This window comes from Poromitra crassiceps (genome assembly GCF_964638095.1).
Source record: "Poromitra crassiceps genome assembly, chromosome: 4".
NCBI lineage: Eukaryota > Metazoa > Chordata > Actinopteri > Beryciformes > Melamphaidae > Poromitra > Poromitra crassiceps.
Window position 1 is genome coordinate 14,354,437 of NC_139626.1, and position 24,149 is coordinate 14,378,585.

The window sequence follows — 24,149 nt, forward strand, 5'->3', positions numbered from 1 at the left end:
AGGATGCCAAGTGTGTATAATGCGTATGCACATACAGTACATTGGTGCATTGTGGCAAATAAAGACAGGGTTCCCTAGAATCAAGAAAATAAATCAGCAACGCCAGGTACATTGCTAGTATTCTAGATCATATTTTGGGTGACTCATCTTCCTCAGAGCTGTTTGTACAACGTGTAATAAACGCAAATACATATTGCCGTGTTGTTGCCTGTTTTTACCCTGCTTTGTTTGCACACTGTGGATTGAGCAAATCTTTTCCCAGCAGTAGCCATAGAATCACAATCCCTGGACCGTTTACAGCAGCACAAACTTCCAGCTCCTTTTGATAACAAGTCTTAACACTTCTGAGAAGCCCTCACCACACCCTGCGTACATACAGTCAAACTACAAGCCTCCTCTATTGCCTTTCCATAGCACGGCCAGGGCCCAGAGCAGTGCTATCCCTTAGTTGCTTTTACCCCCTTTTATTTTAACTTTTCTCCTTGCCTTTTTAGTACTTTTTAAATTGTACAGTGTCCTTGAGTTTGAGAAAGGCCCTTTTTAAAATCCAGTCTATTATTATATTATATAATATTATATCTATTATTATTATCGGCCCTCACAAGGTTCCTCCTCAGCTAGCCACTGAGGCAATCCTGGGGATATAATTCCACGCATAGAAAAGTTTCCTTGCACGCACTCGGGGTTCCGGTGTGTCTCGGCCCGGCCTTCGCTCTCACGTCTTAGCGTTCGTTCACACCATACGCCAAAGCCACGCTCAAGCCACGCTGAAGCGATCGTTCAGGATTCTGTTGTATTTTCCAAGCGTGAAGCATGAAGCTGCCAGGAATTAAGTCAATGCAAGTTGTGGACAGGGACAAGGCGCACCATGCGAGGCGCTGAGGTCAAAGAGAGTGCTTCTTGTGTAACCGGTTTAGTTTAGCGTGAGCTCAGCTTCAGCTTTAGTGTGGCTTTGGCGATATGGTGTGAATAAAGGCTTATGGGTGTGGGGCAGGGGCCGGGCTGGGGGTGGGGGCATCGGTGCTCTCCATCATTGGTTGAGGGATGCCGGTAGGTCAGAATAGTTTAGGCTAGGCTATAGATTAGCTACAGCCTAACTGTAGGCTATAGATTAGTGCATCACCAGTTAACCCATTGATACCTGATGCAGCATTTGCGTGTATATCCCTCATTTGTGTGCGTATCCCTTTAAGACCGCGAACCGTGTTAACGCGGTCATAGGGTCATAGGGTCATTCCCATGTTGACCATGTCTTATCTCTGTTAGGAAGATGTAGGCTAAAGAGGACATGTGTTAGGGCGCCGGAACGTCTGGGTGCACTCTCTTAACATGGGGCCTCCTTCTGCGTTTCAACATCATGTGAGGTTAATGAGTAGACTACCTGAGTAGTTGACTCAGGTCTATATACTGCCACTGAGCCACTGAGCCACTGAGCCACGCCACTCTTTCTTTTCTCATTTCATTGCTATTTGCTTGTCTGTAACAATGCCTTGAACCGCTTGAACCGGCACGGAAGAATGCTCATCGTCTCATTCTTCTTGTCTGAGCAGAAAATCATTGCGAGGAAACACCCAATTACACGACGTATTTTCGTCTTGATTGACTTGGACTAGACTACGGTGGTGGACTAGACCAGTGATTCCCAACCAGGGGTACGTGTACCCCTAGGGGTACTTGAGCAGCTTGCAGGGGGTACTTGGAAAGATTTGATTACAATGTATTTCCAAAATGATAATAACTGGCGACTTTTTCCCAATTGAAAACTGTCAAAATTGTATTAAAGAGGAGTCATTCAAATTATTTTCATTTAATGAGATGTGTTAGAGAGGCCTACTAAAAGTTTAATATAAGTTTAATATAACAACTTTAGGAGAATTATGGACACACATGAGTGAGGGGGTACTATCGGCATGGTAAAACAGCTCAAGGGGTACATAACACAAAAATGGTTGGGAACCACTGGACTAGACTACGGTGGACTTGATTGACTTGGACTAGACTATGGTGGACTAGTCGACAACGGTGGACTTGATTGACTTGGACTAGACCAGAGCCGTACATAAAGAAGGGTCGCGACATCTCCATTCACTCCAATGGACCAGTTTTTTTTACTCTCAAAAGTTCCAGGAAGTAAGGTCCTGGATTAAGCAGCACTGTCGAGTTGCAGCAAAATGGACAGTTTGTGTTGTACTTTGAAAGGGCCTTTTTTTTATCAAATTGTACATTATCAGCTTTATTTTAGCATTCAAAAGTAGCGCGAGACCCCTTCCTGGCTGTTCATTGGCTAATGAGTCACGCATTTTGGTCCCCCGCTTACGCCACTCTCTTTCTAAATTGCTCTGGACTAGACTATGGTGGACTAGACTACGGTGGACTTGATTGACATGGACTAGACCATGGTGGACTAGTCGACAACGGTGGACTTGATTGACTTGGACTAGACTATGGTGGACTAGGCAACGGTGGAATTGATTGACTTGGACAGGGACTCACTCCAATGGACCAGTTTTTTTTACTCTCAAAAGTTCCAGGAAGTAAGGTCCTGGATTAAGCAGCACTGTCGAGTTGCAGCAAAATGGACAGTTTGTGTTGTACTTTGAAAGGGCCTTTTTTTTAAATCAAATTGTACATTATCAGCTTTATTTTAGCATTCAAAAGTAGCGCGAGACCCCTTCCTGGCTGTTCATTGGCTAATGAGTCACGCATTTTGGTCCTCCGCTGACGCCACTCTCTTTCTAAATGACTCTGGACTAGACTATGGTGGACTAGACTACAGTGGACTTGATTGACTTGGACTAGGCCATGGTGGACTAGTCGACAACGGTGGACTTGATTGACTTGGACTAGACTATGGTGGACTAGGCAACGGTGGAATTGATTGACTTGGACTAGATGGTCAAGTTGTTTGCAGTCCTGTGGTATCACAGTATCAATATTATGAGCAGCCGTGACAGCAGAGTTTCACAGATAACTGGAACCATGTCTCACATCTGAAATGGTTGCCATGCATACAAAGGGCTTTACTTTACTTTTGTAGGCACGGTAGAATAGTGGATTTGATATCAAAAGATATCACCTCTATTTTCAGATCTTAGGGTGTTGGCCAGTTACCGATTAGGGTAACAATAACATGAAAGTATTTTGAGTAAGTACAGTTTTTTATGTAGGCTTATTATGTACACAATTTATTATGAAATTAATTTTATTAATACTAATACTAATACTAATACTAATAATAATAATGGTGGGGGGGTTCACTGTCCTATATAGCCATTGGCTCAGGGCTGATCTATAGGACTGTAACCAATGGGTTGATTCTGTTTGTAGCTGTAGTTTTCATCCAATGAATACCTTCCCATACCCAGCGGCTGTCCAACAGGTGTGACTGAGCTGAGCCTGGCTGCCACCAACTGATAATGGGGCCATGGGGCATGAAAAGCTGGTCTCTTTACCGACATCCTCTTTGGTCTTGCCCATGGTGGAGAGATTGGAATCTGATTGATTGATTCTGTGGACAGGTCAGGTAACGAGTTGAGACAGGTTTATTTTATACAGTTAAGTCAAGTACATATAGCAGCAGCCGAACCAAAGTGCTTCACAGGCAGGGGAGCAAAGTGCACAAATATAAATAGGTAAAGTGCAAAAATACTAATTGAAGGCAACATAATACAAAATGCATATATGATGGCAATTAAAATCAGAAAGATAAGAGACTAAAAACAAGACAATAAAAGCAATCAAACGATAAATGCCAGGGACCTAACAATGGCTAAGTAGGGGGGAAAACCAGGGAAAACAGGTGGGTTTTTAAGAGCGATTTAAAAACCTCCAAGGTCTGGGCAGCACGAACGTGTAGGGGGAGACTGTTCCAAAGTTTTGGAGCGGCTGCCGCAAAGGCTCTGTCCCCCCTGGTTTTCAGTTTGGTTCTGGGCACCACCAGCAACGATAGATCAGCTGATCTAGGGCTCTGGAGGGGGTGTGGCAGTGCAGCAGCTCGGAAATGTAGGAAATGTAGAAATGTAAGGAGTTGAGATTAGGAGTCCTTTCTTAAAGTGAGAGGACTAATCTAACCGGTCTATGGGAGCCAGAATTCTTACTGATTGTATTGGTAGGGGATCAAATGCAGTGGTAAGCACTATCGCCTCACAGCTCGAAGGTTGTGGGTTCGATTCCCACCTGGGACGATGTGAACGCTGAAGGAATGCGTGCCCGTCCGCATGTCCTCGAGTGCCCACCGCCCGGGTGGGGTCGTCAAAAGAGCCTTTCTGTGTGGAGTTTGCATGTTCTCCCCGTGCCTCCCGGGGGTTTCCTTCATATAGGAACCCCCTTCACAAAAACATGCAATATCCTGGTTGTTAATGTGGTTCCTCCTCTGGTCGTTAAGGGCACCTGGTCAGAGGGAGGGGAACTGGTTGGAATAGCGTGAACCTCCCACGTGCTATGTCCTACCGGTGAGGCTTCCTCTGTCAGGTGAAAAGAAGCGGCTGGCTGACTGCCCATGTCTCGGAGGAAGCATGGAGCCAGTCTCGGCTCTCCCCAGATCGGCAGAGGATGGAGTAGCAACCAGGATTGAGAAATCAAGTGAGCACTAATGGGGGATAAAATGGGATAAAAAAAAAATTGGGGAAAAAAAAAAAAAAAAAAAAACTTATTTCACTCAATCAAATGCAAATAGATGTATACCTCTATATGATGTGATTTTCTGGATTTCTTTTTATATATATTCTGTCTGTTAAAATAAACCTACCATTAAAATTATAGACCATTCATTTCTTTGTCAGTGGGCAAACTTACAAAATCGGCAAGGGATCAAGTCATTATTTCCTCCACTCTATATCAAAACCATTTCACACAAAATTGATACAATCAATGACCGAATAAAGGAATAGGCTGAAGCCCGAGCCTATTTTTGCCTATCCTTTACAACACATCAGATAACCCAGAATATCTGCAGTAAAATAAAGAAAATAAATTAAATTGAGAATTTACTCTAAATAATCATTAATTTGATGTATTTCCGCTAGTATATTTTATTCTTACACAACTGCAACCAGCAGCTACAGATTTTTGTTGATTTCCTACTGCAAATAAAGGCTTTACTGCAGCAATTGCCACTTTTTCATGTACATCCTATCAAATAAAGATAGAATGCACTTTTGATATACCGTAATTTGGAATGTTGGAAAAGAAATGCTATACACTCAAAGAAAAATGTAGAGTGACTTCAAAAGAAACAATTGGCTACACTCAAAAGAAAAATGTAGAGTGACAATTGCCTATCAATATTGTGTAACGGTAGAACCGACATGTAATGTAAGTAATGTATTTTTTTGGGAATACCATGGGCCCTATACCACGAATGTTGTATAAGAAGATCCAGGATCTGTCCCTTGATCTGGTTTGTCTAAACCAGATAAGCTCGATTGTAGTTAACTTGTACTACAAACGTCGATTGCCACTCGTTAACTCGAACCTGGTTTTTCTAATCAAGCTGAGAGCTCGTGCACATGAAAATGCCCGTGCACTGGAGCTCCCCGCAAAAGAGGCAATATGGACTGCTCCAACTCCTACCGCAAATAAAAATCTGCGTTGGATATTATTACTGTTCCCGAATGACTGTCTAAAGTGACCACTTTTATCCACACCAGTAATTTCTTTGAAGAGCGGTTTCTACCTCCACGTAGGCTATCTACAGCAGCTCAATTCACCCTCTCAATAAACTCAAAACCGGCATGTCTTTTGTGGAAGCAATGTGTAATCTATCTCAGTCCAAAACCCGTATGTATAGACCATTTAGGCTCAATGAATAATAATTATCTCATGTGTTTAGTGGCACTGATTGAATAATTCCTATAGGCTAATCAATAAAAAATAAAATAAATAAATAAAAATGCTTCTGAACTGAATCGACACGGTACGTGCGGGCATAGATTTCATTGATAAAAAATAGCCTATTTTGTGGTCACATATATAGGCTATTGTCAGCAGAGTCGCATATCTCCATATTTCATAATGATGCTGGAAATATGAAGTTCAATCACATCATACAGGCCAAAACCAACACAGTTGCAGCTGCAAAATGCAGGAGTAGCCTAGATATGAATCATCTTAATATGGGATCGCCTGTGTGCAGGTGATCCCATATTAAATTGCTTAGATGTAGTAGGCTATTCTAGCATGTATGACCATTTCAATTCCAACCCAACGTCAGTCTCAGCTCCGTTGCGCACACGGCACCGTGCGCTTTGGAGACGTTTATGTAACCTTTTTATGCCGGTTTAGTGATATTTCTCCACTCACTATTCAGCTGCAATCGATCAGCGGGGTCAAACAACGTATCTAGGCTACTTGAGAGCACAAAAATGAATATATAAAAACATATTCCAAAGTGGTAAGTAGGGCTTAATTAAAATGTAGCCTGCAACAAGTGCAAGGCTTTAGTCCTTGATTAATTCAACAGGAGCCTTTTTTTTTCTTTTTTCTTTTTCATTTGAATGCAATGCATTTTTCATATTGGGACCATGTGAATGGTGACTCGCTGTTTCCAGAGAGCTGATTGGTAAGCAGGTGGGTCTTTCATGGGTTTTGATCTTATCCCCGACACTATAAATGAAAACCCCCGACGCGAAAAAGCGTAGGGCGATGCAAACCATCTGTGGCACAGACAGGGCATGCCTACGGAGGGTCACGTTAGCAAGATAGGGCTGCAACAAATCGCACAAATATCTTAATCCGTCACTGGAGAAGCGATATCTCACGTACAGATAATCCTCTGAATGATCAAATGGATCCTGCCGGTCGCGAAACACTCTTTCTCTCCTCAGAGCCCCCCTTACAATCGTGCTCCTTCCTCGATGGGAAACTCGTCCAGAAAGGGGTTGGCCATTTTTCCAAACTGCTGATTCGATTGGTTCGTGGGCGGTGTATTTAAGGTCTAATCTTATCCTTGCAACTTAACCTACTGCGGACCAGGTTAAGTGTGAAGCATAAGTTGCTACGGAAATATGTCGGTAAGAAGTTAACTAGCTTTGAAGCACGGCCAAACCAGGGTTAAACCTGAAGTTACCTCGCTAAACCACTAATCGAGCTTCGTGGTACAGGGCTCAGCTGTTAGTATTTTGTATGTCGTTTTGCTGTGATTGACTAAATGTTTCTGTTGGAAGAGAAAACATGCTAGTGTTTTGAAAGACAAGAATTTCGAGACATGTTTACAGTGTTTTGGTAGAGTTAGCATATGTTGAAAGTATTCTTGCGTTTTTAAAATTAGCATTGCCGATTAGTTTACAATATGCGATTTTAAGCATTTTGCTTACCGTGTGTTGTAGGTGAGTTGGTGTGTTAAGAGTTTAGAAAAAGTATTATAGAAAAACGCTTGCTAGAAAAGAAAAACTTTATTATTCATACTGTCCAACAGTAACACTTGAAAATAAGAAACAAGGTGATATAATTAGAAAATGCTATTTATTTCCCAGCTTTTAGAAACAGAAAAAAAAAACTATTAAAAAGAAACATAGTATAGGCTTAGTAGTAGTACATAGTACAATACATGCATAGTTATGTCAAATAATATTTTTGATCTGTCAAATACACAGCTTGACTGCAACTTGGTTCCTTCACATGTGAAAAGTGCAATACAGCAGAAGGGATATATTCAGTACAGCTCAGTGGTATTAATAATTTATATATTAGACTTATATTATATTAGACATCACAAGACCAAAAACAAAAAGCCCACATGAATATGACAGATGTATAATTTAAAAATATAACACTATAAAAGTCAGATTAAATGTGCGATTGCCTGCAAAAAACCTTCACATGGTGAAAATGTAACGCCCTAAATTAGAAACTCTGGTAACACTTTATAATAACGTTCCGTTGTACGTGTCATTTATAAGCCTTTAGTTAATGATGAACTAACCATTTACAAAACATGAATATACATTTGTAGATGATGTTGCAAGTTATCTATAAACCTTTAGTAAATTAAGTGTTCCTCACTTGTTGTAAATGATGTGTAAATAATTTACAATTAATTTACGAGGCTCCAGGATCTGAGCACCGAATGCAACTACACCATGGAGAAACTAGAAGAGGTGTGGCAGAAGAAACGGGAAAACCGATATAAGCCAGGAGCGTGACAGCAAGCGGCACAAGGATAAGGAAGTCAAAGGGCACAAACCAAATGGCAAGGCATCAGTTATAGATGACTTTTTGTGATATGTTAACATAGCATTTATTAATCATCTACAAATGTATATTCATGTTTGTAAGTGATTAGTTCATCATTAACTAAAGACTTATAAATGACTTACAACTGAACGTTGTTATAAAGTGTTACCGAAACTCTTTGAATGACTGAGATAACTCAGTCTCCGTTATTGTGTAGAAAAGTCAAACGTGAGGCAAAAAAATGCTTTAAAACAGCCACAACATGCCATTTTCTACAGTGGCATTCCACCAAAACCATAAAAATAAATACTTTCCCCTTTGTTTTATGAAAATGATTCACCATGATGTATTACGGAGATCAACCAAAACTAAATCATTCATGCAAAACTCGTTTGATCTAATTTGGCTCACTGTCAACAATGTGTAGCAGCGGCATGTGAAGGGTTCTCACAGACCACCACACAAATAGAGCCAAAGTCACGCCCTCTTCCAGGTTAGGCATATGAACCAAGGGATTTGATTCAACATTTTGTAAAACGTTCAAAAAAAATTATTCATCAAAGCAAGCGATTGAGCTATATTTAGAATCAGGAGAGACCATAGAACATTTCACTCAAACTAAAAATTAAAGAATAAAAAAGTGGATCATTCCCCGAGTGAAATGTTATAGTCTCTCCTGACTGTAAATATAGCTGGGTTTAACCAAGTCAAACATTTATTATTTATAATCAATTATAATAAATAAATAAATAGTATTTGGCTGAACGAGTTGTCTGTCAAGGCAAGTACACCCGCCCAACTTCCGCCCACTGCAAAACACTGGGTGAGAGCTTCAGGCCAGACGGGAACGAAGAACAAAATGAAATGTGAGTTGACGTGACCGGCTGGTTTACCAGGCTAATGCCTAACCAGGACGAGGGCGTGACTTTGACTCTCTATAACTACGTCCAATAGAGTACTATAAAACTCTGACCAAAGTCCAATAGAGTATAACAAACAAAACAAGAAAAGGTAGCTCAGTTGACTTCTAACCTTCTTCAGATCTCCCGGTCCCTAGCGGCACTGGAGTGGCTGAGGCAGAGACATGAGGCGGGCCCTGTTGACCAGCGCCGCCTTGCGGGTCATGGTGGTGCAGCGGGTCAGGATCTCATGGACCTGGGGTCTGGGGGGCACACTGGGGGACATGATGGAGGCCCTCTGGCTGCCTTGGTAGGCCCAGCCGGACGTACCGGAGCTGGAGCTTGAGCGGCCACTGCTCCTCGGGGTGCTGCAGGAGCGGCGCCGTTCTGCGGTGCGTCCCGGGTGGCCCCGGTCCCGCTCTGGTTCTTTGCCGGTCGAAGATGACTCGCTGCCCGATGAGAAGCCCGAGAGCTCATACTCGTCGCTGCTCGTGCCCGAGACGCCCGAGTCCCTCTGCGCCAGGACGGGGAGAGTCGCGTGGGACCAGGTCTCGTCGCTGCTCGTGCCTGAGACGCCCGAGTCCCTCTGCGCCAGGACGGGGAGAGTCGTGTGGGACCAGGTCTCACACAGGGCATCCAGGGAGTGGGCCTTGTGGAGTTGCACTTTTAGGGGCCCGTTTGTCTCACCGCTGAACCGGACTGAGGAACCCCGATGTGGGCTGTTTTCTTCATGGATAGTGGTTGGAGAGGGACTTCCAGTTGGCAGTCCCCTCGGTGACAGATTGAGGGTTTGTGGTCCCCTTGGTGACATGAAGGTTTGAGGTTTCGTTGGTGACAGATTGAAGGTTTGAGGTTTCCTTGGTGACAGATTGAAGGTTTGTGGTCCCCTTGGTGACATGAAGGTTTGAGGTTTCGTTGGTGACAGATGGAAGGTTTGCAGTTCCGTTGGTGACAGTTTGATGGTTTGCGGTTCCCTCGGTGGCAGATTGAGGGCGCTGCCGTGTGCTGGGCTGTTGGTTGACAGGTTCAGGCTGGAGGAATGCAGCTTTCTCTGCAGGCTGTACAGGCCGGCGCGTGGGTTGTTGTACGGTTGTAGGTACATGGAGGGGACATAACCTGCCTTGCCATTTGATCTGAAAAAAGAATTCCATGAGAAAATACCTTATTTCACACTGTAAGACATACATCTATTCAGTATACAACTGTGGGTATATTTTAAGATGGACTTTTTGAGATGTCAGTTCATGTGTTCAATCCCCACCTGTCCTAAAAGTGCATACACTCATGGTACAGTAATCTGCTTTGCATTAGTCTACGCCAAATGGTTTGTGTGACGCCATTTTCTTTCTTCCGCATTCCTGGTACTTTTGCTTGCCGCTCATTTACCATCAGTGAATCGTGTTCTTTCCTTCCTGTCTCCATCCTACTATTATTTGACTGAATATGTGGTTGTGTTACATACCTACTGTATGTGTCTCATACATACACAGGGTATATGCAGGAATCCTGGAGTTAAATTCAATACCTTTTAAGACCTTTTCCAAGACTTTTTCAAGACCTCAACGTCACTTTCATCACATCAGCGATAAGGTGTAAATCACAAGTTTCATCACGATACAATATTATATCGATTATTTGGACAACGATAGGTTATTACTGATATCAGAAAGTCTGCCACGATACGATTTCGATTCAATTCAGGGGTCTACGATCCATATGGGACGATATCATTATGCTCATTTAACACAATCAGCACAATAGCTACAAAATGCAATACCTCTCAAATGGCGATTAAGACTTTTTAAGGGCCTTAATTTCCCCTAAATGGACTGATCAACTTTTAATACTTTTCTGGATCCTGCGGATACCCTGATATAGGATTTCCTCTGATACATCAACAGTCCAACTAGGTTAAACCAACTACATCTCCCACTCTGTCCCCATTATCAAGGCTGGATCCTTTGTTTGTGTGGAGAGACAATAAAGAGGCATTGATGAAAGCCGGAAAACGTTGAGCTTTTTCAATGCTTTGCTTATGATATTCTCCATCTTTTGTTTGCGGTGCCGACAGACAGGATAGTCGGGATACCTGATGAGCCACCAGCCGTTGTCGGACTTCCTTAGAACCTCCACCACAGAGCCGATAGTCACAGACAGCTCGTCAGCCTTCTTAGTCAAGTAGCTCCTCACAGCACAGTACAGGGCACCTGGAGGTCAGAACCAAGAGAGGCAGAGACTCAAGACAACAAAACACACAGCATGTTTGAAGACAAGATACACAGATGATAAGATCGCAGATACATTTCACAGCACTTTGACAGAAGGGAATCTTTTCTACTGGTTGAAGATTGCTCCCCTTGTGTTGTGAACAGTATACATGTTTGGCTCCACAGTAGTATGACCAGCTAGCTATGTTTGGGACGACATGAGCTAAACAAACAATATGAAACCTGTAACAAAATTGGGGGCGGGCATACACAAAGTTGTATCATTTGGCTTTGTTGCGGAAGCGCGGCCCTGTCTGTGTACTGTGTGCGTCTTGGCTGGATCATTCAGGGTTCATTGTGATCGTACCTCCCAGGATGAAGCCGTGATCATCCTCCCCCTCCTCTTCTTCACACAACTTCAGGTAGGGACCAGGGAACCAAGCCAGACGCTTGTCCTCTTTCTCCACCAGCCACCAACCTTTGAGAGACAATAAACTGTCAATGCACCAGAAACGGGTACAAGTAGGAGAGAAGTGAAATCCCAGACCAGCTGAGAAAATCAAAGAGGAAAGTAGGGGGGGGGGGCCCTTGAGCAAGGCACCTAAACCCAATTGCTTGAATAGTGCTACTAAATGGACTATGGTCATATGGCCACCTCCAAGGTGTGGATCATTTGAAGCTTAACCGTTAATATAAGATGAGATTAAACTTTATTGACCCCCGTGGGGAAATGAGGTTGATACAGCAGGCAAGGTAATAGGACGATGGGTAATAAAATATATAAGCAGACAGACACAACATAAAATGGGCAGTATAAACCGTAATCAAACAATAAAACAATAAAACTACTAAATTAGAATATAACAATGCTGTGTAAATGTATGCTGCTGACAATTTCAACACTTGGGAAAACCATAAAGTGAAGTAAAAAAAAAGATTTACATGGATTTACATATTATATGCAAAATATGTGAAAAATATAATATATAATATATATATATATAATATATAAGCAATGCTTGATAGGCTATTGTAAACTACATTCACTTAAAGATGGGGCTGGTTGCACCAACTGGTCTTAACTCATTCAGGGCCAATGACGTCTTTGACGTGTTATCAGGAATAGCCCAGAGGGCCAATGACGTGTTTGACGTGTTTTTGTTTTTATTACTGCAGGGCGTAGTTCAAACACTTCCTCAGCCTGTGACATAGTATCAGGTCCCTAGCATCTAAGACAACACGTGAACAAACACATACCGCAGCTGTTGTTTTGAAATTGAGCAAGAGGAAAAGCAGCAAATGGATAAACGCTTCCTTGTGCACTATGTGCAGACAGGAGAAACGCCATTGAAACGCCCCTCGCGCGCTGCAGGAGCTGGTCGCTTTCCTGTGTGCCAGCCGGAGAAAACCGGAGAAAGTAATCCACAGATGCGTTTGATCATCGGAGGAATGAGGAAATGATCGATCAGAGGGCGGTGAGGAGGACGTGTTGAATAGCCGAGGGGAAAACGGGAACGATCAAATAGCAGGCAGGATAGGACAGTCAGGGAGACATGGACGAGGACGGGTGCACCAGAACAAAACAAAATAAACACACGGCAGAAGCGGCAGTCACAGCAGCCCGTCTGTTCTCAAGAGCTATTCAGTTGGTTCATGAAATCGCTGGGCTGCGTGCCCTCCAGTGTTGCTCCTGGCCAATCCCGGCGCCACAGGGCGTGGTTATTGCTTATCCTATGTGGGGTTAGAAATCACGCAACGAAGGGGGATCGTGTGTGTGTGTGTGTGTGTGTGTGTGTGTGTGTGTGTGTCTGTCTGTCTGTCTGTCTGTCTGTGTGTCTGTCTGCACACTCACTCACACTGCTGTATTGTTGAATGTAAAAAAAAAAGCACTTCATGTGTATATATATATATATATTTTTTTTCTTTCATTTGTGTCATAACGAATAGTATTTACATGTCTGATGTCAATACAGTTCAAAATAAAAGAATTGAGAGCGAGTTCTGCTTGAGAATGTGTATTTTACAGAAATTGACTTTTCTCCTGTTTGTCATCTCAGAGAGACCTATTGGGTGAAAACAGGGTGTATATAAATGGATATAAGTAGAGTACAGAACATGCTAAAAGCTCACTTTTTTTTTCCTGGTGAACCCAGAGACGTACATCTTCATTTTGAGGTATTGCAAATCACTCTGGTGCTAATAGATAATTTACTGTGGGTCTTGAAAGATGACCAACAATTATGAAAGTCTTTGGCCTGTGCTAAATATTGGCAGTCCTAAACTGGCCATGAATGAGTTAACTATGCCTGGTCATAACTCCTACGTCGGCCTTAGTTAGTCTTTAGAGTGGACTTAAGCTTCTGGCATACTCTTCGCCCACGCGCTGGAGGCGGGGCTCTGAGGAGGGCGCGCGTACTCTGCGCGGCCCAAAACAGAACATACTCAGTGCGCAGCTCCAGGTGCCAGGCAGTCTGAATGAAATTGAATGTAACGTTCCCAATTCTATGTATTAAATTATAAAAAACGACCCTCAACATTTGGGAAGGCTAAGCCACACAACTAGTTCGTTATAATCGAACATCATGCTTCAAAGGCGACTTTACGACGGTGACTCAATCACAGCAGATATCCACTGATAGCCTACCACGGAGATCTCACAGGCACAGGCAGCAAAACCCGACGCGCTGATAGAAAAATCTCAGAAGCTTTATGCCTGTTGCACCAACAGGGCTTACGTCTGGTCTTAACTACGCCGGTCGTAGTAGCGATGCGCGTCCATGTGAAAGCATGGAAATGCCCACTGGAATGCGGCACGCGACCTGTTTTGAAGAGTGTGCTGACGTCAAATGACGCTCCGCTAATGGGTAATCGGCTGTAATAGTGTGGCTAATGTTAGCGGCTAACTGTTACTTGTCATTACTTTACACATGGCAGTAAAACGCCACTGAATGACCAAATTGATTTAACTTTTAACCATTTCGATTTTCACTTCCCATGCGGACCCCCAGCATTGGTTGTTTATAACGTGACTATGTTTATAACGTTTATAACGTACTCCGGTTTCCAGTTTATAACTCGGGTCTGAATACAGCCAGAGTGCTGAGGGGTTGTAGCTATTGCGCAACACACAGGTGAAAACAGTCTATACTGCACCCATGACTGCACCTTACGCCTGCTCTGGACTAGGCGTAATATTTACGACCGGTCATAGTGAGAAAAAGGCTTGATAAAAAAGGTTGGTGCAACCGGCGTAGCTGTTAGGTCGTTAAAGTTACGACCGACTTAGCTTAAGACCAGTCGTAAGACCAGTTGGTGCAACCGGCCCCAGGGTCTTCAATCACCTTTTCTCATAAAAAAAAAAGTGCCATGTTTTTTCATCTTCCTGATCATCTTCAGGACGTGTGCGCCTGAAAGCCTGAGCACTGACCTGCAGGGTCTTTGATGAGGACGTCGAGTCTCTCGCCCAGGCTGACGTTAAAGGGGCGGTTCTTCATGTCCTTGGTCTCGTGGGGCGCCACAGCGCGGTACGTCTGGGTCACGAACGGGTGCGAGACAGTGCCCACGTGCGGCTGGGCGGCATCCGCCCCGCCTCCGCTCGGCCCTGCGTCTTCAGGCATGTCTGACAGCAGGATCATGATGCTGCGGAGAGAAGAGTTACGTCCCAAATGGTCAGTTAAACTAAAGGACATTTAAAGAACGTGGTACAGGTTGCATTTTGGAAAAGGTGGCATTCTAAATTGGCGTTCTCCTCTTGTGACATCACAAGAGGAGAACGTTCTAGTGGGGATGAGGGATGCACACTCATGGAGTGAAAAAGGTTACAGATACCAGGGCAGATGCAAAATCATCCACTTAAGTGTCCTATTTTGAGATCAAAATGGTTAAATAAAAAGTATTAAACAAATTTTTTATTCAGATATGAAAGCATTAAACCTGCATTTTAGACTCAACCATTTTCTATTTATCTCAGTTGTTTGCTCTGCTCCATTAAATTGTATGTGCGTGATGCAGGTGTCGTCTACCCAGACGTTACTGTAAACATTGTGATTCGGTCTATAACAGTAAACAGGAAAGTTGACATAGGAAAAGCTAAAGTGAGCAGGCTGAGCTGGAAAACTGGTCTTTGACCCAGCGGCCTACCTGTTCTTGGCAAAGTCTGGCTGCACGTCCTGGTCTTTGGGCATGAAGAAGCGCGTGACCTCTGAACTGTGGGTCACGGAGAGGTCACACCTCAGCAGCTTGGAGCAGTAGCTGTCCAGGAACCTCATCCTGCGCACCGACCTGCTGCAGCCTTTCTGCTGCATGCTGCTCTGCATGGCCTGCCCTGAGAACAGGATAGTGTAAGAAGATCAAGACTGGGCCTCATTCTCCATCCCTTCTTAAGGAGAAAACCCACTTGACATGTGCAAAATAATTGGTTATTGCGTTTTCTTCAATTCTACAGTCAGTATATATTATTATTATTATTATTATTATTATTCATATTCATATGATTAGTATTAACAATAACAACAACAATAATAATAATAATAATAATAATAATAATAATAATAAGTGGGGGGTTCACTGTCTATTATAGCCATTGGCTCAGGGCTGATCTATAGGATTGCACCACGCAATGGGTTGATTCTGTTTGTAGCCATTTGTAGTTTTCATCCAATGAATACCTTCCCATACCTAGGGGCTGTCCAATAGACCCTTCTCACGGGGGCCATTTTGTGTCGAGAAGCCAGGGTAAACACAGGTGCAAGCAAAACACTAATGAGGGTTTCCAACTTCCATGATTGGGATTTGGAAACCCTCATTAGTGTTTTGCTTGCACCTGTGTTTACCCTGGCTTCTCGACACAAAATGGCCCCCGTGAGAAGGGTCTATAGGTGTGACTGAGCTGAGCCTCTGATAATTGGAGTCAGCATATTGGAATGCACCTCTGAATGACCATCAGAGGTGTTAAGTGTCTCCTGTTCACCTCTGACCACATTTTCACATCTCAGGCCGGGGTGTGATGGCCCATGGGGCATGAAAAGCTGGAATGCACCTCGAATGTCCCCATCAGAGGTGTTACGTGTGTTAAAGGTGTTAAGTACCACATAGCATCCGCACATGGTGCAACATGTGGTCATTTACATGCCCGGAAAGCAGGTTTTTCATGCAGTGATATGCCTAGTGTGTGTGTGTGTGTATATATATATATATATATATATATATATATATATATATATATATATACACACATATATATACACACACATATGCATCTTTCATTTTACATAGCATTATGGTCCTTCACATCAATTCTGTTAATTGGGAACCATGCCATCCAATATTCAGTGATTGATCACATGCTTTCACACTAGTGCTGCATGATTAATCTAATCGCGATGTCAGCACGTGCGGGAGACTTCTCCCATGCACTCCCGCAAATAAGTAATGTTATGTGCAGCAAGGTTCACAAACATAACATCTTACCAAGAGGGAGAGAGAGAACATCCATGATTGCCAACAGCTAGCTATGCTAATAACTAGCTAGCCGTTCAGAAACGCATGTAAACAGCCGTGTGATTAGTCAGAACGTCAGTAAAATAAGGAAAGAGCTGCAGGTGCTTATGCAGAACTGGTGCATGTTTAAGTGCACAGTGGGTAATGACCCGCTGTGAATATAGCGAGATTAACAAGGTTGATAGCAGAGAAAACACTGTCGCAGCTGCCAGCAGCAGCACCTCCAGGCAGGCTTCTAACTAGCCTGTCACATGACGCCTTCATGGTCCCTCGATAAAGTCTGCAGATGCACGTTACCTCGCCTCTCAAGAGGCCACGTGAGTGTGGCGTTTAAGGCCATCTGTCGCTACAAAAGAAATAAACTAGGTGTATCATTGTATTGCTGGACAGACATGTAACTAACTTTGCCATCTTCTATGTGCTGTAACACAGTGCAGTTTCTATTTTTCTGGTGTTTCTTTTTTACATGTTTGGGACAGGCAAATGTCTCAAAATGTAGTTTTTTTTAAAAAGATAATTCTATTTAAAATAGTTTTATTTATTTAGTTTTAATATATTTTAAATTCTAATATATTTCATGTATTTTAGTCTGTGATGCATGAAACCGTGGTATTTTTGTCCAAGGTTATCATACAGTCAAAAACTCATGCCGGCACATCCCTAGATACAATTTGTTTATTATATCGCAATCACAATCGCAATCTTGTCCACCATAATCGCTAATCGCACCTTTCCCCCAAATCGTGCAGCACTATTTCACACGCTTTCAATTTTCGAGGACAATGGGATTCATCATAAAAACACCTCATGAATCTGATGTAGAATTTTTAGGACCTCTCACAAAGAGTACATTTGAATTGCATCGGACCTCTTATAGTCACATATAGCTTCACATTTTAAAATGAGCAAAGATAAATATACAACAAAACGTATTATGTAAACAGCACAACACGCAATGTCAGATTAAGAGAATGACTGACAGAAATGTCTTAAAAAAAGACACTGAGTGGGCTCAAAATTCAAAGCATGAATGATCCTTCCCAAATCATGAAAACACTCAATTAATTAGATTGTGGCTATGTTTCTTCATTGGAAGAACTGAAACTGATTGAGCTTCTTAACACATTTAGCTAAATTAATGCCTGGGTCAAACGAGATCTACGTTTTTGGAGGAAGGCTTAATGTGAATTGGTAATGGTCGAAACCCACCCTAATAGACCCTTTTCACGGGGGCCATTTTGGGGTTATGCAGGTCTGGAAAAGTATTACAAAGTTGGAAAACTCTCATTACCGTTTTGCTTGCTCCTGTGTTTACCCTGCCTTTTTGACACAAAATGGCCCCCGTGAAACGGGTCTATTGCATCTCAAAGGATAAACAAGATAAACAGGCCATACCACTCTCTCCATTAACTCATTCCCCACCAGAAGTTCAAAGGAAAAGTCGCCAGCCAATGGCAGGGTTTTTGATCATTTTCACAAATTTTCCAAGACCCTGACTATGTAAACACTGAATATCCCAAAAGAAAGAAGATATCCTCTACTTTCATGGGGGGGGGGGGGGGTTATTGACACTTGAATGGGGGTCACTGTGTATGGAGGTCAGGAGCAATCTACCGGCTGAAATTTACAGTGTCAAGAGTCTAGGAACTGGATTACTAATTCCTGAGGACAAGTGACTTGTGGGCGTGTTGTCAGCGCCTGCAGCGGTGAAAACAAAATCCTTCACGTTTGAGTGACAGGCTGCCCCCCGCTGTAATGGAGAGTAGTGTTGTCACGATACCAAAATGATGAGTTCGATACAGATACCTGCCTAAGTATCTCGATACTGAAACAATACCACGGCAAAAACCTAAAACATCAGGAAAAATGTGTTCAGTAATCTAGGCTACCGAGCACATTTTCTCCTTTTCTAGTTATCTAATGTAGCAGAACTCTGGCAAGGTGTGTTGAGTCACTTCATTGTGTTCAGTCTACTTTAGTGCACTGCACATCAACTGTAGTGTGCTGTATGTGGGCTAATAATGCTGGGCTTCTAAATGTGTTTTACCTCGGATTTTGGCACAAGGAAGGGATAGTAACATCTTATCCTGTGTATTAATGAATGGCATTATGTTTCTTATTTGCATGCACAATAAATAGGCTATTGAAATGTATGCTATGGTGGTGGTTTATTATGTGGTGTAATTTTTGTCATACATGTAGGTGTGTTTTTGACAATAAATTACTATAACATTAATTGGATTATTGTAAATATTAGTATGGGGGACATCCGATTGCTGCATGCCATGTAAGGGCTTTAATGACACTTAATGGCCTTGATTTAATTATTTACTATTTGAGACAGGGCCATGGTGTTATTGGGGCTTTTGCATGGTATGCAGCAGTCTGATGTCCCCTATAGGTAGGCTACTTGAGTTTATGATCTCTTTGATAGTAACTTTATATACACCGTCATGACTGTTCATCCTGTCTGTGCTGTACTAGGCAGCACATATCCATTGCCTTAATTGCCTCGTCAAACCCCGACGGTGAAACAAGTTAGCTTGTCACACAATACATCACTCCTTTGACTTATGAGGGCTGGTATGTTATCCTTCACATTCACTAAACATGTCGGTCTTTGAACTGAACTCTTTGAACAAGTCGGGATTGCCTGTCGGAGAGAAATAGCGTGGTTCAATGTGTTGGATCCGTTCACCTGTCACGTTGAAGCACCTTTCAAGAGACAGTGAGGGCAAGTAGCTGGGTTTCCATCCAAAAAAGGTATCGCAACTTTTAATCGAATTTTCAGAAAGTCCGCAAAAGAAAATGTGGTAGCCTATTATGCATGTAATTTTCCACCCACTACCGTTATGCGTAATATCAGGAATGTTGAAGAGAAGGAGCAATTAATTGGCATAATTAAAACATCTCCAGACATACTGTACCCTCAAACGAGGGAAATTAACCCCGTTCTCTGAATAAATGTGAGGTAAAGAGAAAACATCCTAGCCTGATATTCAGACTGAACTGAAGTGGAGGAAATCATGATGGCTTGGTGACAGAGAAAGCGCACTGCTGTCTGCCTCTGCGGAGCTGCTACCGTTACACTTGTGTGCCATTGTCTCGCTATGAAAAACATCACATAGCCTATTAATTTAACGGTTCTTGATTATACAGAGGTACGTAAAATGTATTACCAGACACCACTCTTCAATTCGGCATATATATGTATATATATATATATATATATATATATATATATATATATATATAATCCACGGAGAGGTTACTATAAGTGAATAAAATGTCAATTCAGGATGTGAGTCGGCTGTTATCCTGCCCTCTTCCTCCGTTAAAACGGCATTTTTTTTAATGGAGTTTGGGTAAAGATTCGCTCCTCGGCTCCCAGACGTTTGGTGAGCTTGCCACAAAGACACGGTCACACACTGACGCAACTCATGACATTTTTAAAAGTATTGGTACTAAATGAACGTGGTCTAGTACCGGTTTTAACGGTACCATTGTAGTACCGGTATACCGTGCATCCCTATAATGGAATCCGTGCCCGAGACGATAAAAGCTGCTGGACCAGCGTTTGAGCGGTGCCATGGAGCGGTTATGGACGGGAGATTGTTGCTTTTCTCTGCTTGCTGGTTTTGTTAGACAATCATGGTTGTTCCTGTACAACTTTAGACGTGCTGTAGTATTTCACAAGGTGAGTAAGACAGTCATCTATCACATGACGGTGAAAACACAACAGGCAGGGTTCTTACACATTTTCAATTGAAAAATTCCATATTTTTACCAGACCTTGATTTTACCAGAGAAGATTTTGTCTGGTGTTCAATAGGCTATTTATGAAGATAGACATGTTGCCCCTGCTAACTAGGTCATATCACTTTATTTCTGTATATCTGCATATGTAGGCTACTGCAGGGGATCTCAACCTTTTTTAATTCAAGGCCCACTTCTGATTGTTAAAACATTTCTCATGACCACCTTCCCAAATAAATGATAGGTTATCATGATATCATTGTGATTATCATTGTGATATCTTGATGTGAGAGGTCCTCTGCGGCCCACTAGATGGCACTCTGAGGCCCACCAGTGGACCACGGCCCAGTGGTTGAGAAACACTGGGATACTGTATATCACTGTATTGTAGATCGTGCTTCACAGCTCCAAATATCAGAATATTTGAGAGATTATTGGCAGGGTTGCTACAAGCATTCCTTTTTAAAAAACTCAATATTTTCCCCAGGCCCTATGTTGACTGGATTTTATTTTGGTGGGTTTTTAATGCATACTGACAGGAGCTGGGTAAAATAACATCCTTCTATCTGAACATTATTCTGGACATCAACAAAAACTGGACGCAAAGGTCTACAACAACATAAAACTTATAATTATGTGTGTATCGGACCTGAACCACAACATTTTCCATACTTTCCAGAAATTTTTTTTTTATTCCCAAACTATTCAATACCTAGGCCTACATGTAAATGATCAAATTAATTTTAATACTTTTCCAGACCTGCATAACCCTGTATAGGAATTCTTTAGCAGGCAGCTCCTCTGGCCATCAGATGCTTATAGGCAAACACTGCAGGTTATTTCTTTTTAAGTTAGGCTATTAAACACACTGGAATACAAAGTTTAACAAACACAAACTTACTTCTAAATTTCGGGATGAGTCTATCCCTTCTCCGAAGAGGGTTTTCAAGGGGGAACCTTTTTTTCAGCTGCCTCTGAGGAGAGAGGAAAAAAATACACTTGGTTGTTACCCTAAGAGCAACAAAAACAACAAATTGAGTAGTCATTACAAATCAGTGTAGCTTAGACTAGGCTATGTATAGGCTACACTTCACTTTGATGTTTTCGTTTCATTTCTTCTGCAAAAGAATAAAATAAAAAATAAAAAAAATACCATGCCATCAGAGGAGACAGACAAAATTGTTGCAAATTGTCTTAATTTTCTTGTTTCTCTTGGTTTTTTGATGCCTTCTTTGCTGATTTGCACCAGCTGGTTGTAAATCACCAGCAGCAGGTCCCTGCTGTTTATTAGGGGTCACACCCATAATTGCTCCAGTAGCCTATAATGCTGAGGAAATGACTAACAGTTTTCTTTTTGCTGCTGTGCATCATTAAAAAGGCGATAGGCTACAGTGATTTGCGCAGACGATGACTTAATTTGTGATTGTGGGGTCGGCATCCATGAGCTACACTCTTCAGACTGCCAGTTCAGCACGCCCTAGCCTAACAAAATGCTAGACCCAATTTACATACAGTCAATGCAATTTACCCACTGAGAAGATCGATCTGATCTAACAATGTGATAGTAGGCTACCGTGATGAAGAAGTTTTACTTACATGAAATGTCTTAAAATCCCGGAACGACCTGTAGACAATCACTTCACTGTCATCAGACCACAAAACAGATACCATGAACACCTGTGGGGATGAAAAACAATTCAGATGAGAAAGAAATCCCACGAGAAAAGCTCAACAATAGCCTAACTGAAGTTTAAATAATAATAATAATGAAATATATATATTGACTTTGGTATAACCTTGAGTTTGGGTGAGTCTCTGTGCATAACTCCAATGATGCGCGCACTGATTGCGCACCGCTGCTCAACAACCATCGCTGCTGCTTAACTGTCTCTATATTGCTGACTGAGTGAAAAGCCGCGTGTTTGAAAGTGCTGTGCTCGTCCTGTCCGTCTGCCTGTGGGTCAGGGTCAGAGAGAGAGCTGCTAGATATAAGTCTGGTTCACCGAGAGGCGGAGTCGGCTGTGGCCATGAGCGAGAAACACGCGGAGAAACCAAAACCGAGAGGGGGGTGCGAACATCAACACGTGCATCAGGTGCGTTAAGTGAGGGGGCGGGACCTCCAGGAGTCCTTTGGGGGAATTCCAGGGACCTTCGTGTAAGTAGCATTTATTTATTTAGCGAATGCAAAGCCGTTAAGCCAAGCAGTTGCCTCCTGATCTGCTGTATGGAGGTCAGGTAAGTATGTAAGTAGTCAGGTACCCGCAGTGAGCACACAAACACGCGCACGCACACGCACACTGTTATGGAAATTGATTAGTATGCATGAAACTTAAGATGTGCTCTGCAGTATAGTAACGGATGTTTGGAAGTTTCAGTTCTATGTAGACAATAGGAGACCCTTTGTTTAAAACAGGTTGTGACCAGTTTCATGTCTAAAGGAGACCATGAAACTTACAGTTTCTTGAACATCCTCCTCTTGTTTGTGCAAAGGGTCTCCTATTGTCTACATAGAACTGAAACTTCCAAACATCCGTTACTATACTGCAGAGCACATCTTAAGTTTCATGCATACTAATCAATTTCCATAACAACACGCGCACACACACACACACACACACACACACACACACACACACACACACACACACACACACACACACACACACACACACACACACACACACACACACACACACACACACACACACAAGGGGAACATCATATCAGGGAATGTTGGAGAATCTGGGAGAGAGAGGATCATTCTCTTTGAGTGAATTAGCAAGATTCTGCCAATTGATCAAGGTGGATTCACTTGCACTGTTGATTCTGGCAGTTGACAACTCCAAGTACACGACATCCAGAAAGGAGAAGACCCAATGTCTGATGGTGAGAGAGTGAGGAGGCTTCCAACGTAACGCAACCATCTTTTTAGCAGCTGTAATACCAGCTAGTACACTACGCCTTGCAGCCTTCGACAGATTGAGCCTGGACAAGTCATTCAACAGTAAAGCGGGTATAGTTACTGGAACAGTTACAGATGTTAAGTCAGATCATTTAGCAGCCACCTTCGTCCAGAACTGTATAACCGGTGGACATTCCCACACCATGTGAATAAAAGTGCCAGGAGCATTCAAACTACACAGACTGCAAGACGGATCATTTATCAGTTTCATAGCGTATAGTCTACGTGGGGTCAAATAAGTTCTGTGCACGTAATTAAAATGAATCTGTTGGTGGTCTGGGTTACGGGAAGCCTCCCTGATATTTGCCCACATCTGATCCCACTCAAAATCGGGGTCTAGCCCTGGGAAGTCACACCTCCACAGCCTGTCCAAGGATAAATCAAAGTAAGAAGACTCCAGCAAAAAGTTATATAATCTGGAAACTAGGCCCCTGTTATTTATTTGTGCAGTAAACATGCTATATAAAGTATGAGTGAGTAGAGATTGTTGTAAGGGAATACCATGTGCTTTCAGAGCGTGTCTGAGTTGTAAATAAAATAAAATGAGAAAGACGGTAAGGCAAAGGTTGCCTTGACGTCCTGAAAGGAACGCAAACCCGCTTCAATAAAAATGTCCCCTAAGCAGTGGATATTACTAGTACTCCAGGGAGAGGT

The 24,149-nt window shown here is 42.6% G+C and overlaps 1 protein-coding gene across 1 annotated transcript; it reads right to left on the minus strand.

Annotated features, from left to right (window-relative positions):
• Positions 1–9,225: 9,225 nt before the first annotated feature.
• LOC310775614 (uncharacterized protein) lies at positions 9,226–22,457 on the minus strand (the record flags this gene model as incomplete). Its single annotated transcript, XM_083635775.1, has 8 exons — positions 22,330–22,457; positions 22,130–22,210; positions 21,435–21,507; positions 15,419–15,602; positions 14,706–14,917; positions 11,646–11,756; positions 11,161–11,278; positions 9,226–10,204 (listed from the first exon to the last, which is right to left on the minus strand). The coding sequence occupies exons 1-8, from the start codon at positions 22,402–22,404 to the stop codon at positions 9,226–9,228; spliced, it is 1,833 nt and encodes a 610-aa protein (XP_083491901.1). The 5' UTR covers positions 22,405–22,457.
• Positions 22,458–24,149: the final 1,692 nt, after the last annotated feature.